Source organism: Schistocerca americana, chromosome 11 (assembly GCF_021461395.2).
Source record: "Schistocerca americana isolate TAMUIC-IGC-003095 chromosome 11, iqSchAmer2.1, whole genome shotgun sequence".
Lineage (NCBI taxonomy): Eukaryota > Metazoa > Arthropoda > Insecta > Orthoptera > Acrididae > Schistocerca > Schistocerca americana.
The window spans coordinates 146011360-146026576 of record NC_060129.1 but is presented as its reverse complement, the minus strand read 5'-3'; the positions used below and the strand labels follow the sequence as shown (position 1 = coordinate 146026576).

Here is a 15217-nt window from a genome sequence, read left to right as displayed (position 1 = left end):
AGGTGAAGATTACTGCGTGAACGGCCCGTAGTCCGACATATTGTCGATTGTGTTTTAACCTCGTCAGTTTGGTGGCCAGGATAGTGCAGTAAACTCATTATGTGCTCTTCAAACCACGTGCACACACTGCGAGCTGAGTGACAAGTTGCATCGTCCTGCCGGTACACGCCATCTTGCTGAGGAAACACGAACTGCATGTACGGTTGGACATTTTCCCCAGTCTTCCAGAATGACAAGATCACCCAAGTAATGCCATTTAGTCTGGATCCTTCCGACGACCACGGCAGGTCGTCGTTTTCAGATGTTTCACGCCATATGTGCCGGTGGCCACCTGTCAGTCGGAGCGAAAATGTCACTCGTCTGGAAAGGCCATATATAGCACGAGCAGCTGTGGTATCGGCATCCAAAGTCTAGCCTTTGTCGCCTGTGAGCAGCAGGCAGCACCACTGCACGAACTAGGCACCTGCTGCAGAGGTTCGTACGCAGCAATATTTGCCGAACAGTCACTGAGGAGACAATATAATTAGTCCCTCGGTTCATCTGGGCAATGAGCAGCTCAGAAGTTGCACATCTATTTGCCCGTACACGTCAACGCAGTGGTGCACGACAGGTGCCTCAGCACCAGTTTTGGTCAGAACCATTTCGCCACACGCACTATACTTTCACCGCAGCAGTACGTGAACAGTTTACAAAATTAGCTGTTTCTGAAATGCTCCCACCTTAGGCCCGAAAGCCGATAATCGTGCCCCTTCGGATGTCAGGTAAATTGCTCCATTCCCGCAAAACGACAACAACTGCACTGTTTTCCACGTCTCCCTGACACGCTTTATTTACTCTCCACTGGCAGTGCTGCCATCTGCCACCTGTGAACGGTTACTGCACGTTGATGTAGAAAATAGGTGGTGGCCACATTGATGACTGATGTGTTGTATTTGCCAACTTTGGGACAAAAAATGTCACTGAACTAGCAGGGTCTACTAACCAGATGTGCTGCAAACTAGCTAGCCCAGTAAGGAAAGTTCAAGAATGAACATCTCTAAGCAGAGAAACATATTTTAGAAGTTAATCAGAAACACACAAGGCGCACACACACATATAGAGCACTGTGCTCACACCCTGCCATCTCTCAGGGGCATAACCAATAAAAAAAACATGCCTAACATCACCAGGAAGTGCCTGTGAACCTCTGACAAAAGTTTGCCATGATGTGGTATATCACCCCTAGATGTTTGGATGTTTGATCCAAAGGTTTTGAAATAGCCCCCCCCGCTCTCTCTCTCTCTCTCTCTCTCTCTCTCTCTCTCTCTCTCTCTCTCTCTCTCTCTCTGTGTGTGTGTGTGTGTGTGTGTGTGTGTGTGTGTGTGTGTGTGTGTGTGTGTGTGTGTCCATTTGAATCACTTAGGCAAAATTGCTGTGTATCCATCCTACAGATGCACCAGGTTGGAGATAGCAGAATAGTAAAAAAAAAAAAAAAAAAAAAAAAACCATGTCCTGCTGTGTTTGGGTTCTGTAACTGCCCGCTGCATATCCTTGTATGACACGAATCGTCGAACCTTCGAGGCCTTTTTACAAGGGACCAAAGATGTGGTAATCGCATAGGGAGAGATCAGGACTATAGGGTAGGTACTCTATCTCCTACTCCCATGTTATGCCACTATGGTATGAGGATGTATGTTATCATGAAGCAGCTGCACCTCTCAACGCACCAATCGACAATGGTTGTTTTCAACAGACATGCTGCCTCATACACATTCTTCATTCTCTGTGGAACATCTAACAATGTTTGTTCTTTGGTAGCCAATAAAAGAATAACAGCATGTTGCCCCCCCCCCCCCCCCCCACACACACACAAACTCAATAAAAAAAAAAAAAAAAAGACAACAACACACCACAAAGGAATCCAAATGGGATGGAAATTTGCAGATCTGATGTACATGTACAGACAAATAAATGATAACAATTTCAGAACAAAATGGATGATTTATTCAAGAGAAATAGCTTCACAAATTGAGCAAGTCAGTCACATGCTGGTCCACCTCTGGCCCTTATCCAACAGTCATTCAGCTTGGCATCGATGACAGAGTTATTGTATGTCCTCCTGACGGATATCGTAGCAAACTCCGTCCCAATCGGTGCATTAGAGCACCAAAATTCTGAGTCGGTTGGAGGACTGTGCCCTCAATGCTAAAAAATGTAACTGGGGAGAGGTGCGACATTACGGCCGGCCGAGGTAGGGTTTGGTAAGCACGGAGACGAGCAGTACAAACTCTTGCCGTGTGTGGGTGGGCACTATCTTGCCGAAACATAAGCCCAGGACGGCCGGCCATGCGAGGCAATTAAAAGGGGCGCAGAATATAGTCGACGTACTGATGTGCTCCGAGGGTGCTGCGGATGTCTACCGAAGGTGTCCCGGTACAAAATGAAATGTCATTCCAATGGCCTTTACAGAGGTCTGCTTGTGTCTGTATATGTGCGGATGGGTGTGTGTGTGTGTGTGTGTGTGTGTGTGTGTGTGTGTGTGTGTGTGTGTGGGCACGTGCACGAGTGTATACCTGTCCCTTTTTCCCCCCAAGGTAAGTCTTTCCGCTCCCGGGATTGGAATGACTCCTTACCCTCTCCCTTAAAACCCACATCCTTTCGTCTTTCCCTCTCCTTCCCTCTTTCCTGATGAAGCAGCCGTTGGTTGCGAAAGCTTGAATTTTGTGTGTGTGTGTTTGTGTTTGTTAGTGTCTCTATCTACATTCCAACGCTTTCGTTTGGTAAGTTACATCATCTTTGTTTTTAGATATATTTTTCCCACATGGAATGTTTCCCTCTATTATATTCAAATATAAGTTAACTTATACTCGAACTCTTATACCTACCTTGATTTTTTTTAAATCCTTAGTCACACAACCATCTAGGGTCCTTCCCACGCTAAAGTGAGTACCGAGTGCTTGATGAAAATAATTTTTTTATTAAGACTGCTTATTAAAATTTTGTTGCCAACTTCTAAAGTGAAGGTTCTCAAAACTGAGGCTTACAAAGTTTTGTTTAGTAAGTGATCACAGTGCAGTCTGTTGAAAATCAACCAAAGGTGAGCTATTGTCTTATAACCACATCAAGTAGTTTCCTACTGCAGTAAGAGTTAAAAACTAATACTGTTGAAGGTTACATGTTCATATTTGTTAAGGACTTGTTTCTTTGGTGTATTGAAAGTGTGTTTAGTATGATCTGCTACAGTGGTTAAGATTAAGGGCCCTCCTCCACTGAAAGTAAGTCAAATGTACAAAGTTACTTAATTATAGCAAGTTTCAATTACTCTTCCTATTCAAGTGAACTTCTGTACAATATTGGACTCCTCTTGTGTATTAAAAGTGCATATTAATTGTGTATCAGGATCAGCAGTTTGTCTACTGTGCTCATGCTAGATAACGATTATTAGAAAGACCACTCTCTATGAAAACAATAATTTCTTTATTCAAAAGACACTGAGAAGTAATCTGTTAGTGAATTCCATTTAATTTTCATTCTAAATAAAAACGTATTTAGCTGAGGGAGACTTAACCTATGACCAGCTTATAATTTTGCAGTGAACTACATTTATAATATTTTGTCAGGTAGGAAAATGTTTGAAAAGTAATATTGAACCTATGTCCATTTTACGATTCTATAGTGAATATTAATAGTAATGTTATCGAGACCATTCAGTTTGACTAAGTCCTCAAGGTAATAGTGTGTTTTGTTATCTGTTATATTTATGCAAATAGTTTGTTCTGATCTGGTAGCTCCAACCTTAACGTGAACATACTGTATTCAGGTGCCAGAGTTTATTGCACTCACATGTGGCAAAGTATAGGTTGTGTTTGTCCATTAAAGTTACTAATACTTATTTTCTTGAACTAGAATGTCAATCATTCTCTTGCCTAATTAGGCTGGCGACTGTTTTCCTTATTCTTTGAACAGTGTAGATAGGTAAAATATTGTTTGGTACTTTTTAAATATTAACGTAATTTTGACTTTCACTTCCGATAAGCCACCTCCGTTAGGTACAACATGGTCAATGTAACAACATTCCTCTCAGAGGGTAACACTGCTCTGTTTCTTTATACTATAATTGCTTGAATAAAAATAATTTCCTTATACGAACTGCTGCCAGCTTTGTGATTAGAGTATAAGAGTAGCGGACAGAAGTGTTATAAGATCTCATATAAATATAACAGAACTCTGGGTGGATTTCATTACACAAAACATGGGGACGTAAAATACTATACTCTCAAAAGATGTCTCCCCTCAAACTCAGATGAAACATAAGAGAGTAATTTTATGGTTTGAACACAGCACTTCAGTCTAGACTTGTAACAGAAAAATAACGTACTCTGAGCCAAGCACATTTTATTGATGACTAACACACAAATGCAACAGAGTGCACATTCTGAATGTGAGAGCAAATGCTACCTTACGTGCTGCTAGCTGCAGCAGCAACTGCATTATTGTAGGCAGCAGCTCACCTGGGGAAGATGCGGGCCTGCGCAATCATCTCGAGCACGGACGTCTTGCCCGAGCTCTGGTCGCCCACGACGACGACGCGCGGCAAGTGGTCCTGCGTGTTGTAGCTCGAGTCGTAGCCGCTCAGCTCATCCAGAACCTCCGAGTACATGTCGATCAGCGACTTCTGCAACACGTGCGGTGGCAATCGGGTCAACTTCTGAGTTGGAGAAGGTGGGCCTGTATTGACTTTGGGAGATGTACAGTGATGATAACTGCAACTCTGTCTGGACACCTATACCTGTATGGACACCTATACCTGTATAATTACCACAAACTACTGGATGATTTCAGAAGGTGATACTTTCACCAGCAAATAACTTAAACACGCAGGTTTCTGACACGGCAAAAGGGGTGTGTAACAGACACCTCTTGAGCAATGGTCGTAACCCGCAGCGCTTCTCTTCAAAGAGGGCTGTAATGTTGACAATTGGAACCAACTCTTTACAATTCACTAACTCTCATTTAATTATACTGCCAATAACTGTACCAAGAGGAAAACTTCATTGAAAAAAAACTTTTATAAACTCAAGGAGATAGTACGGCTGGCCAGTAATTAATTTTGGGAGGCAAAATTCATTCGATTCATTTTACTCAGGATTTTACGTCTCAAAATAAAGTACTCGCCAGTAGTAAGGAGTACTAGAAATAATATTAGAGATAAACTTTAGATCAAAATTGGGGACAAGGTGGACATAATGGATGAAGTATGGAGGACATAGAAAGCAGACTAGCAAAGGTATTCCTGGGCAGAGAAGTCTACTGGCATCAAACAAAGGCCTTAATAGGAGGGAGATATTTCTTAGAATGTATGTTTGGAGTGCAGCATTGTACAATAGTGAATTGTGGACAGTGTGAATAACTGGGAAAGAAGAGAATTGAAGCGTATGAGATTTCCTATAGAAGGAAGCTGAAAATTAGATGGACAAATAGGATAAAGGATTAGGAAGTTCCCCACAGAATCAGCAAGGAAAGCAATAAGTCATTTGTTATGACATCAGGGGAGAACTTCCAAGATGCTAGAGAGAGCTGTAGAGAGCTGTAGAGAGCAAAACTTAGGGGAAGACAAAGGTTGGAATATATCCAACAAATAACATGGACTTTGAGTGCAAGGTCTACTCTGAAATGGAAAGGTTGATGCAAAACTCGTCAGGAGGCTCATGATTAAAAATGTCTTAGTTTTTTCAAACAAATTTTCCTAATGATATATGTTAATCACCTAATTCTCTTACAGACATCTTCACTTCCATACTAAATAATTTATTGTACACTAATAACTGACTGACAGAAACACTACGAGGAAGGAAGCAATGATTTAAATCTTGTTCGTGTGCCTGTTGTTCACTCAACATCTCAACTATACACTGAGAGTTTTACCTGTACTTCTTTCATTACTTGTAATACTATGTGGCTAAAAACACACCCTCAATCTCTTGGAGCATTACAAATATTTAATAACTAAGATTTAAAAAATGAAATTAAAAAAAACATACAAAACAACATTCAAATACAGGTGCAGAATTGGATTTGTGACTAACAGAGACAATCTGTTCTACCACTTTTTTTTAGGGCAAGAGCTTCAGTCTAAATTTTTCCAGCCAACAGTACCGAATTAGTTGTACAAACATTAAGAGAAAATACTGCACCCACCACAATCACTTACACAGCCACAATAAAGAAGTCGCACAGGCACTGAGTAATAAACATCAAGTGTTAGTAATTTATGAAATGGGGATCAGTGAAATATATAACAACAAAATTTTGTGAACTATAACAGGTTGGCATGTAACCAGTTTATAGTCCAACAAAATTTTTTACTTAGTTATGTAATTCCCACTTTGTCTATTCCCATGTCTTACATAATGGGAATAGACAAAGTGGGAATTTTTATTTCATTTAAAACTTGAGAAAAGTGCCAAGACTAAGCTACTGGAGTAAGGAATATAGAATAACCACCTCAATCTGTCTTAATGTTTCCATGAAATAATAAAGTTTACTATAAAATAAAATTTTCCAGCATTAGGTGGCTAGAATAATCACAAATGTTGAAGTAAAAATGGTACACAGCCTTACACCTCAATCATGGAGGAGTGTTGGGGGGAAGGTTTACTACCTGAAATCTATATTGTAACATGAAACATTCACTCTCTCACATACACATGTATAATTTTTCTTTTAAGCTTGTGATCTGTTACAGGCAAATGACCACTGGAGAATGGTTAGGAATCTATCTAGTGTACTGTAAATTGAAGAGGCCAAAAGAGGAAAGTTCTAACTCACAAAAGCATTATTTTGACACATTCCATGTTATATATTGGGCTAGGTTCAAACAAAAGAACATAAAAAGTAAGACGAAGCAGTTTATATGATATACAGTACCTACTAGCAATGCATAAGGAACTACTATTTAGTAGCATGTGGCAGTACCAGAAACACAACAAATGAAGCCGTCAGCCATTACTTAATCTTGGAGCAGCACATTTTTCATTTGACAACAAGCATCAATTAAGCAATTTTCCACAATTCTTTAAGTGTTTGTGTATTTGTGTGTGGTGTCCAATTACAGGTGTGGACTGATATCATCATCATCATCATTTAAGACTGATTATGCCTTTCAGCGTTGAGTCTGGAGCATGGCCCCCTTATAAAATTCCTCCACGATCCCCTATTCAGTGCTAACATTGGTGCCTCTTCTGATGTTAAACTTATTACTTCAAAATCATTCTTAACCAAATCCAGGTACCTTCTCCTCGGTCTGCCCCGACTCCTCCTACCCTCTACTGCTGAACCCATGAGTCTCTTGGGTAACCTTGCTTCTCCCATGCGTGTAACATGACCCCACCATCTAAGCCTGTTCGCCCTGACTGCTACATCTATGTTGTTCATTCCCAGTTTCTCTTTGATTTCCTCACTGTGGGCACCCTCCTGCCATTGTTCCCATCTACTAGTACCTGCAATCATCCTAGCTACTTTCATGTCCGTAACCTCAACCTTGCTGATAAGGTAACCTGAATCCACCCAGCTTTCGCTCCCATACAACAAAGTTGGTCGAAAGATTGAACGGTGCACAGATAACTTAGTCTTGGTACTGACTTCCTTCTTGCAGAAGAGAGTAGATCGTAGCTGAGCGCTCACTGCATTAGCTTTGCTACACCTCGCTTCCATGTCTTCCACTATGTTGCCATCCTGTGAGAATATGCATCCTAAGTACTTGAAACCATCCACCTGTTCTAACTTTGTTCCTCCTATTTCGCACTCAATCCGTTTATATCTCTTTCCCACTGACATTACTTTCGTTTTGGAGATGCTAATCTTCATACCACAGTCCTTACACTACTTATCTAGCTCTGAAATATTACTTTGCAAACTTTCAATCGAATCTGCCATCACAACTAAGTCATCCGCATATGCAAGACCCAGCCAGTCTATCGTTTTCTTCAACATATGATCCATAAATAATATGAACAACAGTGGAGACAGGTTGCAGCCTTGTCTTACCCCTGAAGCTACTCTGAACCATGAACTCAATTTACCGTCAACTCTAGCTGCTGCCTGACTATCCATGTAAAGACCTTTAATTGCTTGCAAAAGTTTGCCTCCTATTCCATAATCTCGTAGAACAGACAATAACTTCCTCCTAAGAACCCGGTCATATGCCTTTTCTAGATCTATAAAGCATAGACACAATTCCTTGTTCCACTCATAACACTTCCCCATTATTTGCCGTAAGCTAAAGATCTGGTCCTGACAACCTCTAAGAGGCCTAAACCCACCCTGATTTTCATCCACTTGGTCCTCAACTAATACTCGCACTTTCCTTTCAACAATGCCTGAGAAGATTTTACCCACAACGTTGATTAACGAGATACCTCTGTAGTTGTTACAATCTTTTCTGTTTCCATGTTTAAAGATTGGTGTGATTACTTGATAAGCCGAATAAATTTGTAGAATATAACAGGAAAGTTTCTTAAGCAGCACAATTGTTGTTAACTGTAAATGGCTTATGAGCTTTCGTCAAGATACAATGCAGAGTTGTTGGCCACTAGTTACCATGAGTAATTAGCATCATATGCACTGTGTGACAATAACAGAAGGCCAAATTTTCAGAACGCATCTCTCGCACACACAAAGAAAAAGTAAGTTATATGTGCCAACAGAGGACATCAAAATACCTACGATATGAGTGAACTGAACAAGGGAATACATTGTTTATAATTTATCATATAAATGAACGGCAAGTGTTTTGATCCTGATACACCACTGAACACTTGTACTACAATGGAAAAAAAAAAAAATTTTCCCCTCTGAGAGGTCTTCCACACCAGTTAGACAAATGAAGCAGCAAGAAAAGTACAAATGGAAAATAACTTATAATATATTTTAGGCACAAAATGTCACAGATCAATTTTCTCATGTTGTGATTTCCTGCCAGTCATAGTGCTGAGCTCCATAACATTCACAATTAGGTAGCTTTAGGAAGTGGTGTTAATTCAGTACAAATACTTAACGAGAAATGGACTATTAAGTCAACTGTCGAGAACACTACAGTAATCCTTCCAACCAACTCTGAAATAAAATCCAATTTACAAGAGCAAGTTTCTGGTCCAAATCAATAGTGTGATAGGTGCACGTCATGGGTCTGAGGACGAGCCACATTCAGATCGGCCATCGACAAGCAGAACCCAGAAAAGATCGAGAAAGTGCGACAAATGCTAGCACGAGATTGGCGATGGATTTTCTGATCGATTGCAGAGGAACTGGGCTTTAGCAGAGACACGGTGCACACCACTGTCTGCGGTGATTTGGATAACCGGAAGATCCGCTCCCGGTTTGTGCCGTAGGAGCAGACAGACGAGCAGAAAGCAAAACGGATGGAAACTGTTGGTGACTTCATTTCCACGTGTGACCAGGATCCATTGCTTCTGAACACCATTGTCACGGGACATGAGACTTGGTGCTTTCAATTTGATCCGGAATCAAAACGGCAATCGATGTCACAGTGTTCAGTCTTCCCCGTAAACAAAAAAAATCTGCAAAAATCGAAGGTGAAGAAACTGTCGATCACCTTCTTTGATAACAACGGCATATCCGCACCGAATTTGTTCCTGCAGATCAAACTATTAATGCTGCATTTTAGCAGTCAGTTTTGAACCGATTGATACAGCATATCTGGTGGGTTTAGAGAGAGTTGCACAGGACTGGAAAATGGATGATGCTCCACGACAATGCCCCTGCACACTGCGCGATCCGTGTGCCCCAATTTCTGGTGCTGAAAATGGTAGCTGTTCTCGAACACCCACCGTACTCCTCCGATCTTGCCCCTGCGGACTTCTTCCCATTTCCCGCTTGAAGGCGGTCATTAAAGGTGAATGTCATGTGGATGTGAATGCTACCAAAGACCGTATGACAGCCGTTCTGCAATCAATTCCACAGGAGGCCTTTGCTGATAGTTGCCAGAAGCTCTATAGACATTGTCAAATGTGGGTTGTAGCAGGTGGCGACTATTTTGAAGGGCAATAAAGACCATTTGTTTGTATCTTTTGTTTTGTTGTCTGATAGCATTCACTGAACTTTTTAGACACACCACGTATTAGTAGACATTATATGGAGTGTGTCCACTCTTTGTCTTTATGAGACCTTGAACTCTCCTGGAGAGACTTTCTATATGGTGTCCAAATGTCTGTGAAGGAACAGCAGCCCATTCTTTTTCAAGAGCCGAAACCAGAGAAGGTAGCGTGATGTTAGATACTGCAGTCTGGAATGAATTCAATGTTCTAGCTCGTCCGAAAGGTGATCTGTTGGGTTCAGGTCAGAACTCTGGACAGCCAGTCTGTTGCCTCACAGATGCTGTTCTATCAGAGGGTGCATTGTTACGCTGATACCAACAATCATCATCTTCAAGCTTTTCCTCTGCTGTATGCAGTACATTATGCTGCAAAATGTGTTCATACTCTTCTGCATTTCATGACTTCTTATGTACAATAATGCGGCCACAACTTAAACACGAAAAATGTCTCCAGATTTCACAACCAGCCCCTCCTTATTTCACTGTAGGAACTGCACACTACAACAACTAACATTCTCCAGGCATTCAGCAAAACCGACCCCTTCCATCAAACGGCCACGGCTATAACACAATTTGTCATTCCGAATCACTCGTTTCCAGTCGTCCACTGTCCAGGGTATTGCACTTCGCACTGCCACGAGAGTCCCTTACTGCCAGCTACACGAACGAGTGGTTTACGAGGAGCTGCTCGACCACCATATCGCATTCTTTTTAACCCTCCAAGTACAGTGTCACTGTGCTAGCTGGAGTACCGGTAGCACTCCGGAACTCACAAGCGATTTCTTCTGCCAATTTCACACAACCTTTTACGACCACCCTCAGCAATTCTAGAGGGTCCCCGACCGTCAGTATGTACAATTGCCTCGTCTCTGTTTAACTGTGCTTGTGCCTCCTCATTTCCACTTCACAATCACATCACCGACACTGAACATGGGTGGCTTTGTAAGGGTTGCAATGTTCCCGAGGGATTTGTTACTCACGTGACAGACACTGACTAGTCCACACGAATGTGAATAAATTTCTAGAGGAAAGATAAAAATAAAAAATTGTGGCACTTTAGTGATACCTGCACCAATTGGGAGAATGCAGCATTTGTCAGAAGTGTCGGTAGCTTTGTGCAGAACACCATCCAACGGCACTGACACTCAGAAACAGTTAACCTTCCAATTATTGGCACAGCATTGGTACGATGCGAATTTGTGACATTCGGCACCGAGGGGTTAAAAAGTTGTCAAGCTTTGCTCGGTGGCCGATTCTACACGTACTGTTTGCCCTATTGACAACACAATATTCCCTGCATCCTTTTATGCCGGAGGGTCTGCTTCTTGTCACAGCTAGTGGTCACTTCTACATTACACTGAGGTGTCCGCATACTTTCCATCAGATAGTCTACATATGTATTGTCACTAGTAGATAAGTGTTGATGTCTACTGTGTTTGGATGACACTTCTCTCATTTTTTCAGTTATAAGCAGTATGGATGTTTTACGATGAGACCTTTGTCGAGATCATGCATAACAAATTTGGCTTTGGTCGTTAATAAACTATCATCCTTGCTAGTTCTTTGATTCCATTACTGTATTCAAATGTTTTGTAAGATAAGTGGTCACTCCTAACTTTAACTTCAGCATTCAGTATTGTCAAAAGACCAGTATTTTTAATAACAACTCTTAAAAAAAAAAAAAGGTAAAAACAGACCACTTGTCAGCATTCAATATTCTCAAAAGACCAGTAGTTTTAATACAAACTTGTAAAAAAATTAAAAAAAAAAAAGACCACTTGCGATGGGTGAGCCTCGGTACAGGAATAACACGCCAGTCATTCTGCAGTAGACTCAAAAGCTGCCTGGAAATATCTGAAGGTGAGAAAGTTATGAGTGTTTTATGCGCTGGAAAATAAGTCATCTCTTTGTGCAGATATTCCTTTGTGCACTATCAGATGTGAAATAGTTTTCTACAAGTTTAACTGTTTAAGAAATACTAAGACTGCCCAAGTCACACGAATGACTGATACATTAGTAAAGCTCTTTCAGGAGGCAACTAATTCCATGTCCAAAGAAACACAATTTCATTTTCAAGTGAGATGCAGAAACTCTTATAAGTATACTAGAGATATTTTGTACAGGCCTACAGAGAAAACAGTTGTGATTAACAGCATCTCAGCTACAATATGATGGGACTGAGACCAAGATGTGATGGGTGAGTGACAAAACTTGTCCATGAAATATGAATTGAGTAGCTGTCTACATATTGTCCTAAAATAATAAGGGAGAAGAGGAGACAGGTTGAAGGTGATGTAAGAAGACAGAAAGGAGTTGGTCATATATGTCTACACACTGCTCGTAGCGGAGATGAGACAAGTTATTTAATTCCACACACAACAATATTAGTACATTTGCATGACGAGAAGTACAAATACTGGGACACAGTAAAGGTAACAACAACTCATCACAGAACTGGACTTTGGGTAGTCTATAGGCACATAAGAAACACTGGGAATTAATGAAAAACCTGCTCCAGTTGCTCTGTAGAATTTCACCTTTTTCTGTTATGCCATTCTCAAGTGGATCTGAAACTGTCATACACCTGACAGATGTATACATATATGTAACTGAAGATGAAAAAACAAGGCCTACATTTTTACATACAGATAAGACTATGAAACTTACAGTAGACATGTAAAGTGCAGGCCTGGCAGTTTCAAACCTTGCTTTTCTAAAGGTATCATGAGAATACAGTCGTCTCAAGACTGTGTAATTCATTAGATTATAAATAGTCTTCTGGTTTACAATAATTTATATTTTGACATATCTGAATTTGCATGTTGTAGGAGTAAGAGGCTAAAATGGTTTTTACTAAATAGTGCAACACGGTTGCATCGGTTGGGAGCATCGAAGTCAGGTGTAGAATTATACTCCTGGTGTACTTAACACTTTATTTCATTTCCATTCTATGATCCAGTCTCCTACAAATTCTTCATTCATATCCTTTTTAAAAAACATAATTAAATTCATCGCATATAAATCTCAATCCCTATTACATCTTTTCATATGTGACACTGATATAATACAAGATCCTGGCTTCAGCAGTGTGTAGGTCCGGTCTTTTGACTGAAACCTAACTTGTTTGGCAGCCTTTTTGCTGCGCTTGCTGCAACACAGCTTCTTCATTACACAGTGAGTAACTATCTTTTTCATAATACAAAACTTACACCAAAACAGTAGCATCTATAAAATTTACTGCTCTGAATGTTGGATAAACAGGAAGGAACTTTAAAGAGTGTTACAAAGAACACACATAACAAAAAAGAAAAACACAAGAAATAAATCCTCCTTTGCTACTCACTTCATACAATGCACCATATCAGAAAAAACTAGTAATCCTTCATGTTGTTGTTGTTGTGGTCATCAGTCCTGAGACTGGTCTGATGCAGCTCTCCATGCTACTCTATCCTGTGCAAGCTTTTTCATCTCCCAGTACCTACTGCAACCTACATCCTTCTGAATCTGCTTAGTGTATTCATCTCTTGGTCTTCCTCTATGATTTTTACCCTCCACGCTGCCCTCCAATACTAAATTGGTGATCCCTTGATGCCTCAGAACATGTCCTACCAACCGATCCCTTCTTCTGGTCAAGTTGTGCCACAAACTTCTCTTCTCCCCAATCCTATTCAATACTTCCTCATTAGTTATGTGATCTACCTATCTAATCTTCAGCATTCTTCTGTAGCACCACATTTCGAAAGCTTCTATTCTCTTCTTGTCCAAACTATTTATCGTCCATGTTTCACTTCCATACATGGCTACACTCCATACAAATACTTTCAGAAATGACTTCCTGACACTTAAATCAATACTGGATGTTAACAAATTTCTCTTCTTCAGAAACGCTTTCCTTGCCATTGCCAGCCTACATTTTATATCCTCTCTACTTCGACCATCATCAGTTATTTTGCTCCCCAAATAGCAAAACTCATTTACTACTTTAAGTGCCTCATTTCCTAATCTAATTCCCTCAGCATCACCAGACTTAATTAGACTACATTCCATTATCCTTGTTTTGCTTTTGTTGATGTTCATCTTATATCCTCCTTTCAAGACACTGTCCATTCCATTCAACTGCTCTTCCAAGTCCTTTGCTGTCTCTGACAGAATTACAATGTCATCGGCGAACCTCAAAGTTTTTATTTCTTCTCCATGAATTTTAATACCTACTCCGAATTTTTCTTTTGTTTCCTTTACTGCTTGCTCAATATACAGATTGAACAACATCGGGGAGAGGCTACAACCCTGTCTTACTCCCTTCCCAACCACTGCTTCCCTTTCATGTCCCTCGACTCTTATAACTGCCATCTGGTTTCTGTACAAATTGTAAATAGCCTTTCGCTCCCTGTATTTTACCCCTGCCACCTTTAGAATTTGAAAGAGAAATACAATGAATAAATGATACTTTATAGACATTTTTGAAGAAATAGAAATTTACTCCCACCAAAAACATCCAGAAGTACACAAGCTCAATGAGCAATGTATACTTAAAATTCCCTTCTCCGTAGATTTTAACTGTATCTAGATGTTTGAAAATACACTCTGTAAGAGTCCACAACATGTCCAAGCTGTGCTAACATCCAAGCTATACCAACAACCCCTACAGTTTCCCATACTTCATCTTTTGTACACTAAGAGCGTAATTTTGCACTTAATTCGGATGCCCTGTCCACTGAAATCATGTTCCACTTTTATTAAAAAACCATTTTTAGCCTTTTACTTATACAATGTGCAAATTCAAATACATCAAAACATAAATTTTCATAACCCAAAGGATAATTATAATGTAATGAATTATAGTCTTGAGATGACCACATTCTCACAATACCATTAGACAAGCAAGACTTTAAATTTAGCAGACACATATATTTTGGACAAAGTATTATGGTATCTGTACATAAACATAAGTAAGTCTCGTTTTCTCCAACTCTAATTATATACATTTATACAGCTATCAAATGTACAGATTAATAAATGTATGGTTTAATAAAAAAAGCCAAAACTGATATTGGATTTCATAAAGTTTAACGAAGCACTGAAGTGGCCTTTTCATTAATCACACAAACAGTTGTAAATCACGGG

At 40.2% G+C, this 15217-nt stretch overlaps 1 protein-coding gene across 2 annotated transcripts in view; it reads right to left on the bottom strand.

The window, feature by feature from the left end:
- Positions 1-15217, bottom strand: part of LOC124553788 (dynamin-like 120 kDa protein, mitochondrial) — a 199490-nt gene that overhangs the window by 94569 nt on the left and 89704 nt on the right. For both annotated transcript variants that reach the window (XM_047127766.1, XM_047127767.1), the window contains one exon: positions 4491-4654. In XM_047127766.1, the coding sequence (XP_046983722.1) occupies positions 4491-4654 (164 nt within the window). The remainder of the gene's footprint in view (positions 1-4490; positions 4655-15217) is intronic.